This window comes from Psittacula echo (assembly GCF_963264785.1).
Source record: "Psittacula echo genome assembly, chromosome: 4".
Classification (NCBI taxonomy): domain Eukaryota; kingdom Metazoa; phylum Chordata; class Aves; order Psittaciformes; family Psittacidae; genus Psittacula; species Psittacula echo.
The window spans coordinates 116,497,834-116,521,816 of NC_137738.1; the positions used below are offsets into that span (position 1 = coordinate 116,497,834).

At 46.5% G+C, this 23,983-nt stretch overlaps 1 protein-coding gene across 1 annotated transcript in view; it reads left to right on the forward strand.

Annotated features, from left to right (window-relative positions):
* The window catches only part of PAK5 (p21 (RAC1) activated kinase 5), a gene marked incomplete at its 3' end in the record, with an annotated part of 52,027 nt that overhangs the window by 6,668 nt on the left and 21,376 nt on the right, over positions 1-23,983 (forward strand). Inside the window, exon 2 of the mRNA XM_080616674.1 lies at positions 4,841-5,055. Coding sequence (XP_080472800.1) covers positions 4,852-5,055 — 204 coding nt within the window. The 5' untranslated portion in view covers positions 4,841-4,851. The remainder of the gene's footprint in view (positions 1-4,840; positions 5,056-23,983) is intronic.

The following is a 23,983-nucleotide window of genomic DNA, read 5'->3' on the forward strand; positions in this document are numbered from 1 at the left end:
GGACCAGGAAATTCTCTGCGCCTTACGCAGCAGGTGTCTGGAGTCCTTCAGAAAGTCAGTTCTGAATTTGCTTTAATACAATCATTAGGCTCCACTTGTTAAGGTCAGGGCCACCAAACCCAAGGATTAATTGAGATTGTGAGTGTTTTGGCTATTTCCTGTGCCAATAGAGTGAACAAATACCTTTATCCCTTTCAGTTTGCCTCTGAAGCCTCTCTTGCCTTGCCTGTCAGCCTGTGCTCCTTGTGTCCTGCAAACCCTCCTGCTGCCTTCCTCAGGAGGGGATAAAGCAGACTGGAGGAAGGCAAACAAAGCCACTCTTGTCAGGAAATAACAACTGAAGAGTTGACCACAACACTTACTTTGTGTAGAGTAAGTGCTGTAATGATCAGCTTTACCAGGCAGCCGGTGCAACCGTGTCTCTCCTGTGATGCACAAGCTGCTCCCATTGCCTCCAACAGCCTCCAGTTCCTTGCTTGTACAGCTTTGGAGGGACTCCTCCATGTTACCTGCACAAAGACCAAAGGAGCTGATCCTTCCTTCTGGACCTTACAAGGGGTGAGGCTGTTGCTATGATGAGTCCTACCTGATTCTGCTGGTGGGGACCTAGCGAGCTGTACCCACCCAGGCTCAAGCCCAGGCACTTCAGGCATGGGGCTGTCACAGCAAATCATTTCTCTCCCTAGGAAGAAGTCACACCATGTAAATGTGATGATGATAGCGACTGATACATGGTATTGTTTTTCAGCAGGACCCTTTATGAATGAAGATAAAGGCCTTTTGACCAGGTTGGAATGAGATCTGAGCTCTCTGTCTGTCTGCATCTCTGAAATAGCACAGGAATAATCCCCCTTTCACTGCAGTTGGGTGAGATCTAGATATGATATGCAGAGTTGACCCTCATCATAGGGAAGTGTGTAGTCTGCCTGGAGCCCGGATCAGGGATATCACCAAGGCGCTCCCCAGCCTGGTGCGCCCGACAGACTACTACCTGCTGCTGGTCTTCCAGACAGGTGGGGGGGAAGCTGCTTCCCGCAGTCTGAGGGGGATGAAGAAAGACTACAGGGCCTTGGGGCGGACGGTGAAAGAGTCTGGGGCTCAAGTGATCTTCTCCTCACTTCTTCCATCTTCCGGTGATGATGTGGGACTGAATGGGAAAATTCAGTCCGTAAACAATTGGCTATGAGACTGGTGCTTCAGGCAGGGCTTTGGGTTCTTAGATAATAGCTGGTTTTATAAGGCTCCAGTCTGGATGATGGCACGTGGGAAAGGTTTATCTCACAGAGGCAAAAGGATGCTGGGGCATGAATTAGCAGGGCTCATTTGGAGAGCTTTAAACTAGATTCGAAGGGGGATAGGGTTGTAACTGGGCTTGCCCCAGTGGGGCAGCACTCTAGGATTGATGAAGACTGGGAGGCCTCCTATAATCCTAGGGTGAAATTGGTGAGCTCATCTCCCTCCTTGAAATGCCTGTACACCAATGCGTGCAGCATGGGAAATAAGCAGGAGGAGTTGGAGACCTGTGTTAAGTCAGGAGATTATGATCTGGTGGCAATTACAGAGACGTGGTGGGACAGCTCGCATGACTGGAATATACTCATGGAGGGCTATGTCCTTTTCAGGAAAGACAGGCCAGCCAGGCGGGGTGGTGGGGTTGCTCTTTATGTGCGAGAGCAGCTGCAATGTACTGAGTTCTGTCCAGGAACAGGGGACGAGCGAGTTGAGAGTCTGTGGGTGAGAATTAAGGGGCAGGCTGGCAGGGGCGATACTGTTGTGGGTGTCTGTTACAGGCCACCAGATCAGGGTGAGGAAGTTGACGAGGCCTTCTACAGGCAGCTGAGAGCGGCCTCACAGTCACAGGCCATGGTCGTCGTGGGGGATTTTAACTTCCCTGATGTTTGCTGGAAGGACTACTCAGCAACCCAGCCACAGTCCAGGAGGTTCCTCCAGTGTATGGATGATAACTTCCTCATGCAAATGGTGGATCAGCCAACCAGGAGAGGAGCGCTGCTGGATCTCATCCTCACTAACAAGGAGGGTCTGGTGGAAGCAGTAAAGGTTGAGGGCTGCCTCGGTTGCAGCGACCACGAGATGGTGGAATTCAGGATCTTGTGTGGTAGGACCAGTACAATAGCAAGTAGAATTGCAACCCTGGACTTTAGCAGGGCAAACTTTGGCCTTTTCAAGCAATTGCTAGGGGAAATCCCATGGGCAAGGCTGCTTGAAGGTAAAGGGGCCCAAGATAGTTGGTTGGCATTCAAGGATTGCTTATTCCGAGCTCAAGAGCAGAGCATCCCGACACGTAGGAAGTCAAGGAAGAGGGCCAGGAGACCTGTGTGGCTAAATAAGGAACTGCTGGGTATGCTCAAGTGGAAGAGGAGAGTTTATAGGTCATGGAAGGAGGGGCTGGCCAGTTGGGAGGAATATAAGGCTGCTGCTAGAGGATGTAGGAAGGCAGCTAGGATGGCTAAGGCCTCCTTAGAATTAAATCTGGCAAGAGGGGTCAAGGACAGCAGAAAGAGCTTTTTCAAATACATAGCTGATAAAACTAACACCAGAGGCAAGGTTGGCCCACTGGTGAACGGGATGGGTGCCCTGGTGACAGAAGATACAGAGATGGCAGAGTTATTGAATGCCTTCTTTGTCTCTGTCTACTCTGCCGGAGGCAGTCCTGAAGAGCCCTGTACTCCTGAGACCTCAGATGAAGTCAGGTCACTGGAGCAGTTTGCGTTAGTCGACGAGGAATGGGTTAGGGACCAGTTGAGCAATCTGGACATCCATAAATCCATGGGTCCAGATGGGATGCACCCGCGGGTGCTGAGGGAACTGGCGGAAGTCATTGCTGGACCACTCTCCATCATTACCAAGTCTTGGGAAATGGGAGAGGTGCCTGAGGACTGGAGGAAAGCAAATGTCACTCCAGTCTTCAAAAAGGGCAAGAAGGAGGACCCGGGTAACTATAGACCGGTCAGCCCCACCTCCATCCCTGGAAAAGTGATGGAACACCTTATCCTTGATGCCATCTTAAGGCATGTCAAGGATAAGAGGGTTATGAGGGGCAGTCACCATGGCTTTACCAAGGGGAAGTCATGCTTGACCAACCTCATAGCCTTTTATGAGGAAATAACATTGTGGATGGATGATGGCAGAGCGGTGGATGTGGTCTACCTTGACTTCAGCAAAGCATTTGACACAGTCTCCCACAGCATCCTCATAGCTAAACTGAGGAAGTGTGGTCTGGATGATCAGGTAGTGAGGTGGACTGCAAACTGGCTGAAGGAGAGAAGCCAGAGAGTTGTAGTCTATGGGGCGGAGTCCAGTTGGAGGCCTGTATCTAGTGGAGTGCCTCAAGGGTCAGTACTGGGACCAGTATTATTTAATATATTCATCAATGATTTAGATGAGGGAATTGAGTGTACTGTCAGCAAGTTTGCTGATGACACTAAGCTGGGAGGAGTGGCTGACACGCCAGAAGGCTGTGCTGCCATCCAGCGAGACCTGGACAGGCTGGAGAGTTGGGCAGGGAGTAACTTGATGAAATATAACAAGGGAAAGTGTAGAGCCCTGCATCTGGGCAGGAACAACCCCAGGTTCCAATATAGGTTGGGGAATGACCTGTTAGAGAGTAGTGTAGGGGAGAGGGACCTGGGGGTCCTAGTGGACGGCAGGATGACCATGAGCCAACACTGTGCCCTTGTGGCCAAGAAGGCCAATGGCATCCTGGGGTGTATTAGAAGGGGGGTGGTCAGTAGGTCGAGAGAGGTCCTCCTTCCCCTCTACTCTGCCCTGGTGAGACCGCATCTGGAATATTGTGTCCAGTTCTGGGCCCCTCAGTTCAAGAAGGACAGGGACCTGCTGGAGAGAGTCCAGCGCAGGGCGACAAAGATGATTAAGGGAGTGGAGCATCTCCCTTATGAGGAAAGGCTGAGGGAGCTGGGTCTCTATAGTTTGGAGAAGAGGAGACTGAGGGGTGACCTTATTAGTGTATATAAATATATAAAGGGGGAGTGTCACGAGGATGGAGCCAGGCTCTTCTCAGTGGCAAACAATGATAGGACAAGGGGTAATGGGTATAAACTGGAACACAAGAGGTTCCACTTCAACTTGAGAAGAAACTTCTTCTCAGTGAGGGTGACAGAACACTGGAACAGGCTGCCCAGGGGGGTTGTGGAGTCTCCTTCTCTGGAGACATTCAAAACCCGCCTGGACACATTCCTGTGTAACCTCATCTAGGTGTTCCTGCTCCGGCAGGGGGATTGGACTAGATGATCTTTTGAGGTCCCTTCCAATCTCTAACATACTGTGATACTGTGAACATAGCGGGGCCAGGCTCTCATCTGCATGGGTGGCCCTTTCTCCAAGACCTGGTGTATAGATTTAAGATGGAAAGCTGGGTGTGCATTTGCTCTTGTGGTGTGTCAGAGTACACTCACCACTTACACCATGTGCTGTCCTCCAAGCAAAGGCATGCATTGCTGCTAGTACTGCTGTGAGCTCTCACAGAGCACAACTCGGAGCATGAGCAGATAGCGCAGAGAGGAGCAGAAAGCAGGACCTAGGGCTTTCTCTCCTTGGAACAGAGTCATTTCCTTGCTCCATAAGGTATTTGGAGCATATTTTGAGAGTGGATTAATATCTCAAACTCTCAGATCCTGTGAGAGGAGGTCAGATATGTGCTGTCCTTGCATAGATCTCAAAGCCAGTATGTGTGGAGTAAAGTTCATGCAGGTATTTGGCTAATAACATCTACTAAATTTTTCTATGCAGTTGAGAATGCCTCCAGGTTGCAACAAAGCGTAAAGATGGATTTTCCTTTCCTCTTTCCCTGTGGCTTCTCCAGATCTTTCCACCATGTTCGGGAAGAAGAAGAAAAGGCTGGAAATTTCCGGGCCCTCCAACTTCGAGCACCGGGTTCACACTGGCTTCGACCACCGGGAGCAGAAGTTCACGGGACTACCTCAGCAGTGGCACAGCTTGCTGGCAGACACGGCCAACAGGCCAAAGCCTATGGTGGATCCCTCATGCATCACTCCCATCCAGCTCGCTCCTATGAAGGTATTGTGCAAAGTCACTTTTGAACTTCCTAACCTCCCTTTAATTGCATGTAACTTTAATGAAGCGACACAAATAGTGGCTGTCCTGGGAGACAAGCACGGCTGGGGGGTGTGCAAGTACAGCAAGAGCTGTAAATCCAAATATTTAATAGTAGAGCTGCAAGGAAAAGGAGATATATATATATATAGAACTCAAAGGAATGTCCCAGAAGACTGTGAGTCATGGGTCTTGCAGGGCTTCATGCTGCTGGGCTGCAGAAGGAAAAGCCACAAGCCCTGGTGGAGGCCCAAACCGATGCAGCATAAAGCTCCTTGATAATTAATTTAGGAATGGTGCTTTAGGCAAAGGCAGTTTTGGAGCAATGGAGAGAGGGAAAAGTACACCAGAGGAAAGAAATGAAATTGCTTGTTCAGCCGGGCAAGGAGCTCAGGGAGGGATCTCATTGCCACCCGCTGCTGCCTGGAGCAGTGATGGTGCTCAGCTTCTCACTAGGTGGTAAAAGGAGGGGAATCAGCCCTAGTTTGTGGCTTGGGAGGTTCAGGCTGGACAGCTGGGAAAGAGAACTGGGCTTGGAGGACAGGGCACCAGAGTGGCTCTGGGATCCCCATCCTTAGAGGCTCAGGATTCCAGTAGACAGATTTGCCCCAATTTAGTGGTGTTTCTGGGACTGTACATCCTAACATCCCACTAAACCACACCTGTGTGATGGTGGTAGCCTACATCCCACCGTCATGCAGCTGCAAAAGAAATCTAGGATTTCATTTTCATGTGGGTTTTTCTGCAGCAAGGGAAAATCACATAATCCTGGGAATGCAGACCCTGTACTTGTATTTGATAGCGCTCTTTGCTAGATTTACGTTTACTACCTCTCCTGAAGGATGCATCACTTCCTGATCAGGACTGCTGGGTGTTGCTACAGGACAAAGGGATAAAACCAAAGTCTTGATTTTTTGCTATAATAAAATATCTTACTCTATAATAGAGGCCCACAGTAATGAGGAAGAAAAAGCAGGCATATCTTTTCCTGCTAGGGGAGGAGAGTGACTTTGTTCCACAGCCCTCCTTAGCATCAGAAATATCCCTAGATGTCTTTTCCGCAGTTCTAGAGCCACAAATTCATAAGCTTCAAAGGCTTTAAAACTTTCTCTGCGCCATATAGGCAATGCAACTCTGGGTCTCAGCCTACAAAATCACATTTAGAGTCCCATTGAGGCACTACACACTGCAGGGTATGAAGGATCAAGCCCTAATTGAGTGATTGCCACATTTTGAAATGGAGAAAATAACTGTCAGTTGCTTCCAAGACATAGTCAATTCTTGCTTTTCTGTCTGTATATCAGGGGTCTATATATGTGCATATTCCAGGGATGCACTTCTGAACTAATACATCCTGTGCCAGGAAAGGGCTGGGACCAGGAGCCAGAATGCAGCTCCCAAGCTGAGCTTATTCTTCCAGTGTGGCCTTCAGCCATGGTGGTCCTTGATGCAGCCATGCATCCCATGACATCTTCCCAGGATGCATGTGCTGGGGACAGGATTCCTGCAACCTGGTACCCATCTCAGCAGTGGCCATGGGGCTGAGCACTTATGGGCCCATCTGGTAGAGGCACCAACAGGGAGGATGTTCTGCATAGATGGAAGGTGGGAATTTGGAAGCAGATCACCCAATGGCAGTTAATTGCGTGCCACTGCTCCAAAGGTATAGTTAGGCAAGGAAACGGAGTTCCTGAAGGAATCAAGAAAATGTGCTTTCACCCTCCAGTTACTTTCCCTATCTGAGTCTCAATTATAGCCTGTTGAAATGGGCCTCCATAATAGTGTGAGAAAAGACAGGTTAGTTTTAATAGCAACTGAGAGGCATTGACTGTCATCTGAGAACTTGCTTTTAACTCCATTGCAGGATACCGTTTTCCTGTATATTTAATAAGAATTGACATGCCTTGTTTTGATATAACTTATGGAGAGAAACTCAGTTGCAGCCCCTTCAAAACTAAGAACATCTAATGTTGTTAAACTAGTTCAGCGCAATCATTCGATTTAGATGGAATCCTTTATGTGTGTTTTCAGCTTTTCTCTTTTCCACCCGGCAGTTGATAGTTTAATTAACCCACTTGTGAATGCACTGAGGTGTAGCAGAAGAAGATTTGTAATCGCATCCTGAGTCACACTATTAAGCCAGGCTGAGGCATTTGGCCAGAGTTAGTTCGTGCTGTGGTTTCAGGTCATACAGCAGCTCTGTAACTCCCCTGTTGTGCACTCCTGAATTATCCTCTATTCAATTACTTCAGTATTGACTACCTGTATGGTGTGAGGCAGCAGTGTTCCTGCTAACAGATGCTCCTCCATGCCTGAGGAGTTGCACAGATCATAGAGGTGGACTTTGAGAGCACGAATCTTGTTTTTGAGGCAGAACTGGTGTTTGGTTGCTTTGGGCTTCACCCAGAGCTGAAGAAGGGGAAGGGAAAGACTCTCTTCTATAGGTTTTGCATCTTTCGTGGTAAGCGGTGTTTGTCTGTTTCTCAGTCTGCAAAGCAGATAGGAGCTGATGGTACATAGTGAATCCCTTTGGGTAAAACCAATAAATGATAAGTATTCTCACTGCTCCATCTGTATTCGAAGGCAGCAGCAGTTATGATGAAGAGGCAGTTCCCTGGCCTCCCTGATATCCTGGGGGAAGTCATTGCCATGCCTCTGCATTCACTGGGATGAAAGGCTTGTAGTGCTTTTGCATGTGGTAGGTGGTGGCTCGTCATGGTAATACCATCGTTTGAATCCAAGCCTGAGCTGACTGGACAAATCCATTCATTTCAAATATGAGCAGAGACAATAATGGGATTCCCCTGCTCAGTGTGGGTGACCCAGATACCAGCAGGCTATTGTGTATTTCAGATTCTAACCCGAGTCAGTAAAACACAGCAGAAGACATCATGAGAAATGGAAAGCAGCAGTGATCTCCATAGGTTTGGCTATGGAGGCAGGGAAGCTTGAAAAAAGGCTGATTTTTCACTGAAATGACTACAGGAAAAATGTGAACTGCATCTTCCTATACTTAAAACAGGCTTCATGAAGCCTGACATCCTGATAGCAGGCCTTTCAGTCCTCTTGCATTTAATATGCTGTAGTTGTCCCATGTACCTGGAGCTCATGGTTTGGATGTTTGCCCTCAGCACACAATATGCTTGGCCTGTCTTCACCATGACACTACGGAGGAGCTTCAGTTTGTTGCCACCTTTTGATTTTTGGAAAGCTTCAGAATCAATAACTAATCAAATGCATGGTCCTGAGGCAGCAAAACTTCATGGTTTCTCCACTCTGCTCCAAATATTAGGAAAGCAAACACCAGAACTCTTACTTTGGGGATTTTTGCCAAAAGAGCTTCACATTGGCTTTGTAAAGATGCTCCGTTAAGATGCTTAAATGTCTGCTGCTGCCAGTGGGAGCAGGACTGCACTGAAGATGTGTTAAAATCCCTTCTCGTGTTCTCAGTGCTGTGAACAGCCGAGTGTCCTCACTCCTGCCAAGTTACTGGAGGAAAAAATACCATTTTCTTCTGGAAACACACCATGCTGGGTTTATTCGTCAGATGGGGGACGCTGAGCATCTACACAGAGCCATGTACAGTGGTGCCAAGTGACCAAAGACCTCAGAGAGAGGAGATGAAGATCCCTTGTCTGGGCTTGAGCAGTCAGAGATGTCCAGGTGTCATTAGATAACCCCCAGCCCTCTCATCCCACGTGGAATTGCACAGGGGAGATGCCTAACCAGCAAAGGGAGGGTTCGGAGATAAAGAGCTGCTCAAAGGCTTTGTCTGCTGCTTGGTGTAGATGGACAGAATGGTGGTTGTCCTGAATTCTCTTCCTCACCCTCCCAAATTACCTCTTCTTGATAGCTTCTTCTTTTTACTGATTCTTCCATGGTACTCTGTCTTCCATGGTACTGATTCTTCTCGTGGTACAGTCCCACTCTGTAGGTAGGACTGTCTGAAGTTGTTGCTTGAAGAAGGTTGGCTCCCATCCCATCCCACAGCATTGCTCTTTCTGGGACTGGACCTGGAAGACTGCTGACATCTCGTGGGCCTTCCTTGTAACCACATCATGAAAATGCATGCTTAAGAGCTCACGTTTCCTAATTACACACTTTGCAGTCGCACATTGGGCCTGGTGCATGCTCAGCAGGGAGAAGGTGCAGGGGGTGCCTACAAACAGAGCAAGAGCCAACACATTGTAGCATAGGAAATCCTGGGTGGAAGGAAAATGTTCTGCCAGCAAGCATGGTTGAGTGGTAGGACAGCAGCCTGCAGGGACTGAGGGATCTCAGGCTTTCATAGAATCATAGAATCAACCACACTGGATAAGGCCTTGAAGATCATCGAGTCCGACTGTTACCCAGCACTGCCAAAGCCACCACTAACCCATGGCACTGAGGGCCTCGTCTACACAGTGTGTGAACACTTGCAGGGATGGTGACTCCAGCCCTGCCCTGGGCAGCCTGTTCCAATGCCTGAGCACCCTTTGGGGAAAGAATTGTTCCTAATATAGAGTCTAAACCTCCTGTCACGGAGCTTGAGGCTGTTTCCTCTTGTCCTATCACTTGTTACTTGGGAGAAGAGACCAGCCACCTCCTGGCTCCATCCTCTTGTCAGGTAGTTGTAGAGAGGGGGCAAAACTTGAGCAGTGCCCTTAGCAGCCTGACTGGACTTTGACTAGTCCTGCTCTGAACAGGAGGTTGGACTGGATGACTCCAGAGGTCTCTTCCAGCCTAAGTTCTTCTGTGATTATCTTCTCTGTGAGTGGTTGTGGTCAGATTTGCAGTTATTTGCAGTTCTCTACTGTGAGGGTGGTGAGGCAGTGGAATGGGTTGCCCAAAGAAGTGAAAAATGCCCCATCTCTGGCAAGTGTTTAAGGCCAGGTTGAACAGAGCCTTGGGCAACATGGTCCTAGGGTGAGGCGTCCCTGCCCATGGCAAGGGATTGGAACTGAATGACCTTAAGGTCCTTTCCAACCCAAACGATTCTGTGATTCTATGATTCTATTCTGTAAGGCAGCCCCACTTCCAGTTAATGTGATCACTAAACAGGAACGTGTTTGTTGCTACATGGAGCCAGAAGAAACTACTGGAACTTATTTAAGTAGGTTTTTTTCCAAAGGGATAATGCTTTACTTTTGACAGCTGTTTGATTTACCAGGTTTTTACATGACAATACTACTTCAGTTAATATCTATGCTCCCTTGTGCAGATACAATACAAATATGCCACCTAGTGTCCATGGATGTGTCTTACTGTGACTCACTGTGTGAGAAGAGCCAAGCTGCCAATGTTGTATAATCTTGCAGGAAATCTATCACTGTACAAGTAAGAAAATCAGCCACAGTATAAATAAATGGCAGAAGTAGACAGCTCAGAAGTTTTGTATCACTTATATCACTAGGTTAATATGTTCTCGTGCGCACTGGATTGTGCAGAGGGAACTTTTGGTGTTATTTCTTATTGATTTCATAAAATTACAGGTTTTTAAGTAAGCCCTTCAGAAGAATATTGGTGCTGCCTGTCAAGTTGAGTTTCACAAGAGAGAAAATGCCTGAATAAGAGAATAAGACATTTTTTCAGATCAGTAGTTCGTTTTATGGGAAGTGCAGTTTCACTGTAAGGAGTGTCAGTTAGAAGAGATGCATTTTGGAGATCAGAAATTGTTTGTATCAGGTTTTGCTATCAAAACACTGCCCCAGGAAGCAGCCCTTCTACAGCAGCTTCTCTTTTGATACCACCATGGCAGGAGCTACCAATGGGTCCTGGGCCAGAGGGCAGAAGTTAAGGGACAGGAGTGCTATTGCTCTACTAATAGTAGTTTCTCCTTTCCTTGCACCCTCCTCAGGTCTTCTCCTTACCCATGTCACGTACATGCACTGACATTAATACACCTTCATCTCTGTCAAAAGTACATTAAGTGGTGTATGGGGTTTTTTACTACAGGGTCACATTGCCAGCCCAGAGTCATCATAAAATGAAGCCAAGCCTGTCTGTGTTTAAGAAGCATTTGGACCATGCCCTTAATAAAATGCTTCAACTTGGTCAGCCCTGAATTGCTCAGGCAGTTGGACTGAATGGTCATTGTAGGTCCCTTGTAACTGAAATATTCTACTCTATTCTATTCTAAGGAAGCACCTCTTCCCATAGTGCTTTTAACTGATGCATTCTCAGCTCTTCTTTACAGTTTTGAGTTCCAGGCTTTCTGAACAGCAAAGTTCCCGATCAGCTTTCTAGCAGCAGCTCTTTCATTTTCATACCTCTGTGTTTCACAGTATTGAAGCACTTGATCCAGCCTGACTTGAAATTGTTTTTCTAGAGCCTCATTTGGAGAAGAAAAGAACAAGATCTTATCATTTCAGCTTGACTCAAAACACAAAATAATCCTCAGTTTTTCAGTTCAACTGATAAACCAGAAAATCAACTATTCACATTATGTTTCTAACCAAGATACCTGTTTGGAGGGTTTGTCTGCAGCTGAACTGTAGACACAGCATTCAAACAGGACCTGGCCATCCTAGAGAAACACTGAAGTTGCCAGTAAAAAACCTCACCTGGCAAAGAGAATAAATACTGTAAGTGGCAAAAAAGATGTTTTTCACATTCCATTTTATTTCTGTCCTTTAAATGTGCTCAGATGACCCAGGGGCGATGCCTGCAGAAATGTGGTTTTCAGAGGTGATCCCTCTAGCTAGCACAGATAGTACTGGGTACAGAACGATGCTCTGGTCCATGTTGGACTGTGTAGACAAGTTCAGCAGTGAACTAAGGCTTTAAGTGCATCATTTTGCCCCACTGCCTTGGAGGGGTGATAATCTGTTACATGCTGATCATGTCGCTCATTTAAAAGGTCTTTGACATCCTCAAAGAAGCTTGTGCTACTGATACCCTCCTCCTGCAGACACCTGGAGGCAGGCTTGCACCTACACCTGCACAGTCCACCCGAGCTCATTGTGCTCGTCCCTGGAGCAGTGTCAGAGTTTGCTGTCTGCAGAGTGCAGATCTAAGGGTATTGTTCAGAATTCCTTCATTATCTGGGTTCATGTAAGAGTTGGCATTGGTTTGAATTTGTCTGCTCACACGAGAAAGGACTTCCTTTGCCTGTGCCTGCAGCAATAGCAGACAATAATATAGATTAGAGATTTCAGTGGGCAAAAGTCATTTTCTCCAATATGATTAGAAAAGAATGTTTTTAAACACTGTTTGCATCAGCACATTGGGATTTTAAGTAATACTAATGTTGGAGGAATCTTGCAAGAGCAAGAATTAATGAAAGCTTATGTGGGTGCACAGAACTTTGCAGTAGTCCGAGTAAAGATTAGCAGTAAATACAGAGTTCACAGTGTACATCTGCTGAGGTGGACAAGCCTGCTGAAAAACCACATTAACCTGTAGGTCTGTACATGAAAGGGGCAAACTCAATATCAGCATTTCAGAAATTGAATCTGGTCTCTCCTGGGAATACCATACTGGGAATACTCTCCAGGTAGCACTCTATAACCTGAAATGAGCCAGGAATTAGATCCTGAGCAAGGACACTCATAATCAGGTTCTTTTTTTAACATGGAAGTTGGTCCCCAAAGACAAAGCTATAGGAGAGTGTTCCAGTAACTCCTCTCATTGGCTTGCCTGCCCTGAGAAATGAGCCATGCTCCCAGCTTCCTGCCTGGAGGTGACTCTGGCCCCATTGCTGCTAACATGGCTGTTGTTTCCTTTTCCTTTGTTTAGCCAAGCTTTTTGCCTCCAGAACTTTCCCCACACTGACCCAGAAGATGTCTGGGGCCAGAAGCAGGGCTTGGACACATGAAGGACCAGGCAGGTGGTGGTGATGCTTCAGGGTGGCTGCTGAAGCAGTAGGATGTTTCTGGTGTCTGTCCCATGGCAATGACCCCCTGAGCAAAGCGTGGAAAATGAATGGTTAAATAAACAAAGTAATGCTGCTGGAGTGGAACACCCATGGAGCATGGGAGGTTTCTTACTCCATGGGCTGGCTTCTGAACCTCCACTAGTGCTGCTGAAGTCCCTCAGATGCAGTTCTGGTGTCCTCAACATAGAAAGGACATGGAACTGTTGGAACAAGTCCAGAGGAGGCCACGAGGATGATCAGGGGACTGGAGCACCTCCTGTACGGAGACAGGCTGAGAAAGTTGGGGCTGTTCAGCCTGGAGAAGAGAAGGCTGCATGGAGACCCCAGAGCAGCCTTCCAGTATCTGAAGGGGGGCTATAGGGATGCTGGGGATGGACTCTTCATCAGGGACTGTAGTGACAGGACAAGGGGTAACGGGTTCAAACTGAAACAGGGGAAGTTTAGATTGGATATAAGGAAGAAATTCTTTACTGAGAGGGTGGTGAGGCACTGGAATGGGTTGCCCAGGGAAGCTGTGAATGCTCCATCCCTGGCGGTGTTCAAGGCCAGGTTGGACAGAGCCTTGGGTGACGTGGTTTAGTGTGAAGTGTCCCTGCCCCTGGCGGGGGAGTTGGAGCTAGATGATCTTAAGGTCCTTTTCAACCCTAACTATTCTATGATTCTATGATGTTAGGAATCTCTTCTCACTCTGTCGATGGGTAACACTAGGTGGCAGCAAGAAATCTCTGGAAGTTCATGTCCCTGCGTGTCAAAAGCAGACCCAGACAGCAGAAGCAATGAGAAATCTGCTTGGGCATCCCAGTGGCATTTGTTCAAGGCAGAGATTTTAGCCCACTTCAGAACAGGTCTGTGGAGGGGATTTCCATGCAAAATTGGTCACGCAGTATTTGCACTCTGCATCAGCACTAGGGCAGTGTTTGCTACTTCCATTTCCATTTAACATGCAATGGCAATAATCATTCAGTAACCACACATTCTGCGTGATATATTTGTCTGCTAATGAACTTGATGTGGTCCGTTGTAGTCCAAAACAGAAACTATTCTGGTTATAGTCCCATTAAGTTACATTCCGTACTATAACCAAACAACCAAATTTATTCGATCCCAGCAGAGTTTAGCTCAAAAGAGTAGTAGGATCAGGGGGAAATAGTGTTGCCAAGCAGCTCACTTACCTGTGGAGCCAAAGCTCCAGGAGTAAATGTGTTTCTTCTATCTCCTGCTCCGTCGTGATTAGATCTGGGCTTTGGTGGCTCTCTAGGATTTGAAAGTGCATTGCTGCTCACCCTTTCTTGTCTTCCCCTTCACGCAGGATCCAATTACATGAGACAAGTACATGGGGAACAACACTGCATCGCCTGCAGATACTTTTAAATGCCTTTTCTGTTGTCTGTGGGATGAACTGTGTGGGCCAGGAAAAAAAAGATACAGGTCTTTGGAGAGAGAAGAGTGAATAGGAGTATTTAGGATGAGCATTTCTGCTTTTTAGTTGCCAGGATCAGATCCAGCAAGCTTTAGTTAGTTACCAGGATCACACAGTTAAAAGAAAAGCAAGGGATTGTGGATTTTACATTTCTGTAGAACAAAGCAGTAGCTGCTATCTGTGTCCTAGTTTGCATTTTGTAATTCCCATCAAGCACAGCACAAGTGAAGATCCTCACTGCTAAGGCTTAAGCTTCCATATGAAGTAGTATTTGCCAGCATCATTGGATATATAGGCATAAAAAACTGGTTAAACACACTGGCTTATATGCAGCACCCTGGGAAAACACTGTGGGGTGGGACATTGGGTCTGACTCCCATCCCACACCCTGGGTCAGGGGGACCAGCCCCATTTCTCTGTTATCAGGATGGCCCTTCCCCTTCTTCCCGACTTCCCGTGCTGTCTGGGGGGCTGGAGGAAGGAGAGGGAGCAGCACTTTGTCAGGCAGATTCATTTATTAAGCGTGTCAGGCCCAATCTGCCGCTGGGGACAGAGTGCACTTGGCGGCGGCGCAGCCCAGCAAATCGAATCAAATCGAGATTACCCTCCAATGTTTCTCATAAATGAGGTATTGTGGTGCTGTGCTGAGCATCGCCCCTGTGAGCTCTGCTGTGGAGAGAGCACCCTCTGAAGTCTTCTGGTTTATCCTCATCGAGAAGGTGTTTGATTTGCACTTCTTGTTTCCAAGAGTGGGTGATTAAACCGTCAGCTCAGTAAGCGTCTCCTGTCCTTGCTGTCACCTGCCTTGTAAATGTGACCTAATGGTTAGATTTCTGCTCAGGAGCACTCTTTGCTCAATGTCCATGTGTGCAGGTGAGAATCGCTCAGTGAGAGTTAGTACCACGTACTTAGGGCATTCCTGTTGCCACACTTGCCATTTAATAGCTATCTTTGAAAAGGAAGACTAATATTCTTCCTTGGAAGAAAGAATAACTGCAATTCACTATGCACATGAAATTATGTAGTGTTTTTATTTTGCTAATACAAAGAGTGAGCTTTCAGGAGAAGATGAAGGAGCCCATAATACTATCGATCTGCAGAGAACAGCGCTTGGGACTGAGGCACTCATCAACATCTCCTTCCGCTCCCTGCCTCCGCCTGGTGATTTATGAAGTGGGGAAGGTAATTCACAACCCAGCACCACGGCTGGCAGAGCACAGGGAGATCCTGGAGCTGGCCTCTGTACACTGAAACAGGAATGTTGACTTTATCTTCAAGCATCTGCCGTATAGAAAGCCTCTTTCACTGTGGTAAAGCACTGCAAAAGGTAATACAGTTTAAACGGTTCCTTCTAAATTATCACACTGTCAAAATCTTCATTTTAATTAAAAGTAGGGAGATGACTGTGACCACAGTGGAGCGACCCAAGAGCCCCTGCCCTCCTAAGCAGGTGCCCCACTGCCAGAGCTGTCAGATGAAGGCAGTTACTTCCCTAGCGTAAGATTTTATCACATTGGAATTTACTTAGGTATTTCAGAAAGCTCAGTCAAACCTCAGCCAGAGATCTTTCACTGAGAGAAAAGCACTGGGATCATTAATTGGGTTAATGTTCCATCAACCTTGCATTTGTTAATGGGCATGTTGGGGGCACGAGGGGAACGTCATCCAGGGAAGTGTCATCTGAGCTACAAAGACGATTTATGCTGTGATGCGACTTGAAGGATTACGGACTGTCCCTGTCTGCAGGCTCTTTGAATTGGTGGTGTTGGTTGAGAGCAGACTGCATTCTCCACAGTGACAGTACCCTTGTGTTGCTGTGGTCATTACAATAAATGGTAGTGAGGTTGGTGGTGAGCATGGTGTGCACGACTGAAATGATGGGGCACTCTTTTATACCACCCACACTACTTTGAGGCTCCTCTCCCCATGAAAATCCCACAGCAACGCCTTGCTGGCCCCTAGAATAAAATTTGCAAGTATAAAGACTTCTTAATGTGTCTTCAGCCCTGGAAAGACTCACACAATGTTGGGTGCCACCAGTTCCCAGTGCTAATCACATGCAGATATATAATACTGACTGCCATAGAAGCAGTGTCGGCTGGCTCCTCAGCGTTAGAGACACATGTGAACTGTAGAGGTGGGTTATCAGAGCTGAAGTATTTGGGAGGAGGTGGTTGAGTGTTTGTTTAATTCTTGCAGTTTCTTAGGCTTTTGTAGAGAAAAGTGGGTTTTGTTTTCCTCACACCTCCTCCACATAAAAACCTGGGAAAATAGCAGTCTAGGCTGCAAATATTAGCTGATGGACAACGGGCTGATACAAGATTAAGGTTGATGACGATTGTCTTGGACTTCAGAACACTCTACAACCACTTCAGGTTTGTCCCAAGCCCCTTTGGGTCCGCTGTTATCTCACCACCCTGCTGTTCCTCTGCTGATGTGAGTGAGTTCAAGGCAATGGGCAGCAGAGTCAGTTCACACCTCATTTAAAGTGCATTTTTGCAATGTATTTCACTTAGAAAGGGGTGATGCCAGAACTGAAAGAGGCACCAGGATGGCCACCACCCCTTGCTTCATCTCCTGTTCCCTGCATCTGCGTCATGGCCGAGGATGAAGAGCTGTATGTAGTACTTAAGGTGCTATTCCCATGTCTCGCCCGTAGCGCAGTAATCTAGGCACAAACCACTTCCCAAGCCCAGATTTCTGAGGTATCAGTTAGAGACACTGCGGCTTCATTGCTTTATATTAACTGCCCTTAATTCTGCCATTTTTATTTGGACAATAAACCTGTTCAAGTGACACACAGCCCTGCCTGCAGCAAACGTTGGTCCTGGAGCTGTGATGTGTCACGAGTTTCCAGTCGGCTCCTGTCTTGATGTTACAGAACTAAGAGTTGTGTTTCTTAGCTCCCTTGGAAAATACAAAGAAGATTCCTCTAGCACAGAGACACTGGCAGGTGACATGAGAATAAGATACCTGGTCCTGCTGGTGTTCATCAACAGGGCTGGCCACAGGCTTTCCAAGTCAGTCAAGCTTCTTTCCCTGCCAGAAAATGTGAATTTGACAAAATAAGAAAGTTTGACATTGATGGACAGATTTTATCTGGAATGTGGCCAAAAAGTAGTGTCTTTGGTGTGGCTTGATACAGCTTTTTGGCTTAGCAGGTCTACTTTGTGCATTGTTATGCTGCAACGATTGCCGTCAGCCTTAAGAAAATCCAGCAGTATTAAGAGTGCAGTTAACAGCAATTAGTGGTTTTGAGGAATTTCATCTTGTGGAACGTTTTGCTTTTTCATTCCATCTTGCGAGAAAAGACAATTTGAGGTGTCCTAAGTCCTATGAAATAGAAATTCCATGGGTCTGAGTTTTCTCCATCCCTCTCCCTGTGAAGTGCTTGTATAGCTCATCAACAGTACTTACACTAACCTTCTCACTCAAACTAGAACTTCTTTGTCACATTTCACTCTCATTGTTGTGTGTCTGAGAGGTCTGTGTACACATATTGCACACAAAACTGCACATACCTCCTATTTTGAGCAGACCTAGAATGATTATTTTTGACATTTAATATTGTCTAATAGCATTTCAGATGACACCTAACAACCGTGTTCATGTATTTAAAAAAGACAAGAAGGAGAAGTTACAAGAATATGGGTATTTCAGTGGAATTCTTAAATTAAATGTTTTGTTAAAGTTACTGTATTTTAAAATGACAAAAGAATTGCTGGTGAATGTGATTATAATGAAACGTTGCTCTTGTTGGTATGGCAACTAACTTAAAACTGCTGTGAGGGTGACAAATTACACAGTGCTGTTTTAGTTAGTCTTTTTTTATAGTTTTCCATTATTTGGCTTTTGAAGAATTTTAAACAGCTGGCAGTGTGTTCCTGTTAAGCACATTACACCTCTCCCAAACCTTTAGCTGTACCTGTATTTTGATCCATGGAGTAATACATGTTTTTCATTTCTACATCATCAGTGTAGATCATCATCATCATGGAACAGGGTGCCCAGAGAAGCTGTGGCTGCCCCATCCCTGGCAGTGTTCAAGGCCAGGTTGGACACAGGGGCTTGGAGCAACCTGCTCTAGTGGAAGGTGTCCCTGCCTGTGTCAGGGGTTGGAACTGGATGAGCTTTAAGGTCCTTTCCAACCCAAACCATTCTATGATCATCAGCTGCATCTTTCAATAGTTAATGTGTGGCCATGCCAATGTTCTCCCAGCTTCATTCCCATCCTGTGCTGTTGGCAGTTACTGAGTTAATGAACGTGACAGTGTTGGATGTACATTAGATGAAAGCTGAAGGTTACCAAGCTGAGCTCTCTGCTCTTCAGTGACTTTGCTGTGCAGCAGTGCACTCAGAAATGTGGCTGCAATGTAGACAGGCATGTTTCAGAGGTCTCAGTGTAGCTGGTTGGCATCAGCAGGAACCTGACGACAGCAGCTCATCTGACCTGGTTAGTCCAGCCTCTATGGACAAGCCCCAAGAAAACAGTAAAGTCAAGGCAGCTGCATCATTTTGTCAGGTAACACTTGCAGAAGCAAGAGGGAGATACTTTTGTACAGGTGGATTAATAGGAAGGAGCCTCTGGGACCCATCCTTTCTCCAAAGGAGAAGTTGTGAAAATTATTTATTCTTTTACTCTATTGAATTAAGTAAAGAGATGAGGGCACAGTCCTGGAGTAATAGAGCCATCAGATAGATAGCCCAGCATTATGTTCCCTGGGCTCAGCATCTCTAGTCTGATACTAAGGAAAGGAGAATGGTTCGGAGACTTCATATAGAAAAGGTAAAACAGCCTCTCTGAGGGAGGCATTTCTGAACTGATGTTACCTGCAGTGACCTTCTCCCCTTGGAAAGCACAGCGTTACCTGTAGTGAGGTGTTGGTGCGAGTATCAGTCGCCTCTTCTGTCATAACACTGAACAGAAACTGTATGCTCTGCTGCTGTTAGCATCTGTCAGGAGGTGAAAAACTTGTCAAAGGGTAGTGGGTGGACAGAGCAAAACCTGCTTTTTCATATCCAGTGATGTTTGAGTCAGCTTTGGTGATGAGCACATCCCAGTCACGGCACATCCTGCAGCACCCCTGGGCTCATGTCTGGGAGCTTATGCCCTCCCATGTAGCAAAATCACAGAGGTGGACTTGGCTGGGTTTTACCTGGGGAGGGGGAGCATTTATATTTCTTTTCTCCTGTGAGTGGGAACGGTTCTAAGAGCTGTCCCAGACAGGAATTTCTGCATCTCCCAGAGAGGGATTTGTCATGGTTTAAACCCAGCCATAAATCAGACCACGCAGTCTCTGTCTCACTCCCCCCCCTTTCCCCCCAGCTCCTGGAGGGATGGGGAGGATAATCCAAAGAATGTAACTCCCACGGGTTGAGATAAGAGCAGTCCAGTAACTAAGGTATAACACAAACCACTGCTGCTACCACCAATAATAATAATGATAAGGGAAATAACAAGGGAAGAGAATACAACTGCTCACCACCCGCCAGCCGATACCCAGCCCAACTGAGCAGTGATCTCGCCTTTCTGGATAACTGCCCCCAGTTCTACATCCTGGGCATGACGTGCTGTGGTATGGAATACCTCTTTGGCTAGTTTGGGTCAGGTGTCCTGTCTCTGCTTCTTCCCGGCTTCCCCTCCTCCCTGGCAGAGCATGAGACTCACAAAGTCCTTGGTCAGACTAAACATTACTTAGCAACAACTAAAAACATCAGTGTTATCAGTGCTGTTCCCAGGCTGAAAATCAAAACCACAGTGCTGCACCGGCTACTAAGAAGGAGAAAAATGACTGCTACTGCTGAACCCAGGACAGGATTAGAGAAATTCATAAGATAGGATCATGGCTCATGTGCTCAGATACTTCAAGAGAGGGGGCAGATGGCATGGTTTCATGTTCCTCGTTTTGCTGGGTGACCGTATGGTTAAAGTGCATGTTTGGTCCAGGGAGCAGAGACCCAGACCTCCTCACTCAACTGAGGTGTCCAACACTGGTGGAATTTGCAGAACTCCTTCCCTGAGGAGGAAACTGTGCAATGCCAGAAACAATTAATGGTTTTATTATTAATTATTTCTATGGGAGAATAAGAATGTATGGCATTGGGCAGGAATTAATAACAGAAATTATATAAACTCTGAGGCTTCCAGGCGTAAACCAAGCTCTAAATTACAGGCTTCAGGAAGAAATGTTCTGACATACTTTCCTGTCTGTTGTATATTCCTTGTGACTAACTCTGAGTAATAGCCATTTTGTAGTCAGATCGAAACTGGAGCAGATCCCATAGGACGCTACTGGAGAGTGCAGAGTGATAAATGGCATCTCTTTCCATCCGGCACCCTTTCTCACCACATATCCGATGAGTTCCTCTTGCAAAAGACATGTTTCCAGGGTACTGCTGGACGGCCCCAGCACCCTGAACTTCCCACTTAGATGAATGTTTTATATTATTTATAGAAGTATTATTATCTTTACAGTCTGAGAAAGTTGGGGCTGTTCAGCCTGGAGAAGAGAAGGCTGCGTGGAGACCTCAGAGCAGCCTTCCAGGATCTGAAGGGGGCCTACAAAGATGCTGGAGAGGGGCTCTTCATCAGGGACTGTAGTGACAGGACAAGAGGTGATGGGTTCAAACAGAAACAGGGGAGATTCAGGTTAGATATAAGGAAGAAGTTCTTCCCTGTGAGGGTGCTGAGGCACTGTCCCAGGGTGCCCAGAGAAGCCGTGGCTGCCCCATCCCTGGCAGTGTTCTAGGAGAGGGATGTGACTTCAGCACAGTCCCAATCCTTAATTCTGTCTCCAAGCTCCTTTTGTCCCAAAAATATAGACAGGACTCATGCATTTTCTTTTAAACATGGTCTTTTACCTAATGTCCAAGGTTGATGCACAAGCTCATCTGCAGATGGCAATGAAGCACTGGTTGGGTGCATCTACCATGAGTGTGAGAAGTACAATGTGCCATGATGCCATCATGAGGTGGAGGAAAGAAGGGATGGAGATACGGAAATGTTTGTTAGTCCTTTCTCATTAATTGCACCTATTTGGGTGCAATGAAGCATTCACTGGAGCACAGTAGGATCACAAGGATGGCTCTGATGCCATCATTTGGAAAGGCGACTCTGAACTTGTCCTCAAGTGAATATTCAGTGAAGAAAAACCTTAGATGAAACAGTGGGCACACTTGCTTGGAAACAGCCATCCTGCATCCCAGCTGAGCTTCCCAGTTGATGGGCTTTCAGCTGCTGGGGCTTTTTCTCCTTCATCTAAGTCATCCATTTGAGACCATGGGCAGGTCCTTGTCTCTCATCTCCCATCTTTCCCTTTCAGCCTGGTCCTTGTGTCAGCCCTCAAGATGGCAGCTCAGACTTCAGATTTAGCCTCACAAACAAGGGGAAGGAACACTTTGTGCTGGCCCTTGGCTGCAGGGTTTTCCTGTACATGTGGGCATCTGCAGGGGTTTTGAGGGTCTCCAGCTACTTTGAGGTCCTCTAAGGACTGTGCTTGGTCTGAGATCTCACAGCCTCTTGTCAGGTGAGAACAGATCAAATGCAGACCCCTGACACCTTTTACACCCTTGGCAGCAGCTGTAAGACTCTGTTATTTACAGGGGAAGCCAGAGTTTTCCTTCTGACATGATGACAAGGATCAGATTTTCTCCCCAAGGTAGTTCTGTTCACATTTGCTTATGCTGAGGAGTAAAATGTGGTGTCATGAGCTCAGCTTCATGTACTTTGAAGGTCTTGCAACATAAGAAGATAAATTACCAACACATCCATCACTTACACTTAGATCACTTTCACCTGCTGTGCTTTATCCACCTTTTCTTGAGAAAAAATTGATTTTCAGGTATGCATAGGCTGTGCTTTTAGTTTCTGTATACTGCAGATGAGGGAAGAAGCGAGCTAGAAACAAAATCAGTTTCAATTGGCTGTTTATAAGGGTGATATTTCTTATAAAACCCTTTTTTTTTCATCCTGCACATCACTGAGATTTAGAATCCTCATTGACTTCTGAAAGCACAGCTCAGAGAGGACAAAGGATGATATATTCTTAACGAGTGTGTGAAGTATAGTAGTTCTAAAGACAATAAATGCAAGGTCATATTAGGGCAAAACAGTTAATTACCCACTTCATTATTGTCAAGGTTAATACAGCATTTGAGCGCAGAAGCTGTTTTTCATCTCCTTTTGGAAACAAGGCAAGACAGCATTTCTTACAGACAGATCCATTATAGCTTATCACCGGAGGACAGACCACTGCAGAAATGCCGTGAAGGATGTCTACTGTCACTGGGCTCCAGAGCAAACACCAGACGTGTCCAGAGAGCAATGGAAATGAGAGCTACAGCTTCAGAGTACTCTTCTTTAATGCACAGAGATTGTGCCCCGTTGATTTTAATGTATGATGGTAATGGCAGCGTAAAATTCCCTGCATCCTTCATCTGTTCTAACATTGATCCCTCCTAAACTGCACACCGCACTGAGAAACACCCTTTCATAAACATGGGGTATCGACTGTGGCAAATCCCATCTGTCTGTGGTGAACCCAGTGAAAGCTGCATCTTGGTGGAGCGGTAGGACCATGTTGTTCGTGTGTGCTGGGATGTGGTGCAGGTTTCCATTACTTGGTCTCAGGAGTCAGAAACAAGAACCTCCTTAAGCTTAACCCATCAGCCTTTGTGAATAATGTTTTGCTTTTAGCTGCTTCACCTGCAGCAACTATGAAAATTCCTCAAGTTTAAACATTTGGAGACCAGTAGGTCATTAAAAAATCAGTAAAAAAATCTGTATAAATAGATACAGTATATATATAAAAATAGAATTCCCTCCTTATAGAATCATAGAATAGTTTGAGTTGGAAAGGACCTTAAGATCATCCAGTTCCAACCCCCTGCCATGGGCAGGGACACCTCACACTAAACCATGCCACCCAAGGCTCTGTCCAACCTGGCCTTGAACACCGCCAGGGATGGAGCATTCACAACCTCCCGGGGCAACCCATTCCAGTGCCTCACCACCCTCACAGTAAAGAATTTCTTCCTTAGATCCAATCTAAACTTCCCCTGTTTAAGTTTGAACCCGTTACCCCTTGTCCTGTCACTACAGTGCCTAATGAAGAGTCCATCCCCAGCATCCTTGTAGGCCCCCTTCAGATACTGGAAGGCTGCTCTGAGGTCTCCACGCAGCCTTCTCTTCTCCAGGCTCCGAAAGACATTATTCTTTTCAGTTTATAAAGCCTTTAAAATCACAAACCTTAGTCTAGCTCCTATGAAACAAACTACCAGAATAACTGTGTTTATGTCACTTCCGATGTAGCCTATTTCTGTTGCATTTTCTTTTCAGGTTTTTGTTTGCTTAAGTTAGAGCTACAGTTTCCCATCTCCTGTAATTCCTGCTGTTGTATTTCAGTCCCAGGTTTTACTTCTGCTCACCAATGCAGCATATAGCCTGGTGGTGCAGTAACTGAAGTCTGCATTCCCAAACCGAGACCCTAGTATCAACAATTCATTCCTTCCACCTTTGAACCTGCTGGCCCTGATGCAGGCTTTCAGGTTTGGGAATGTGGGCCATGGTTATGGCAGTTCTCAATCTTTGGCTTCTTTCTGCCAATACTGTGCTTCCC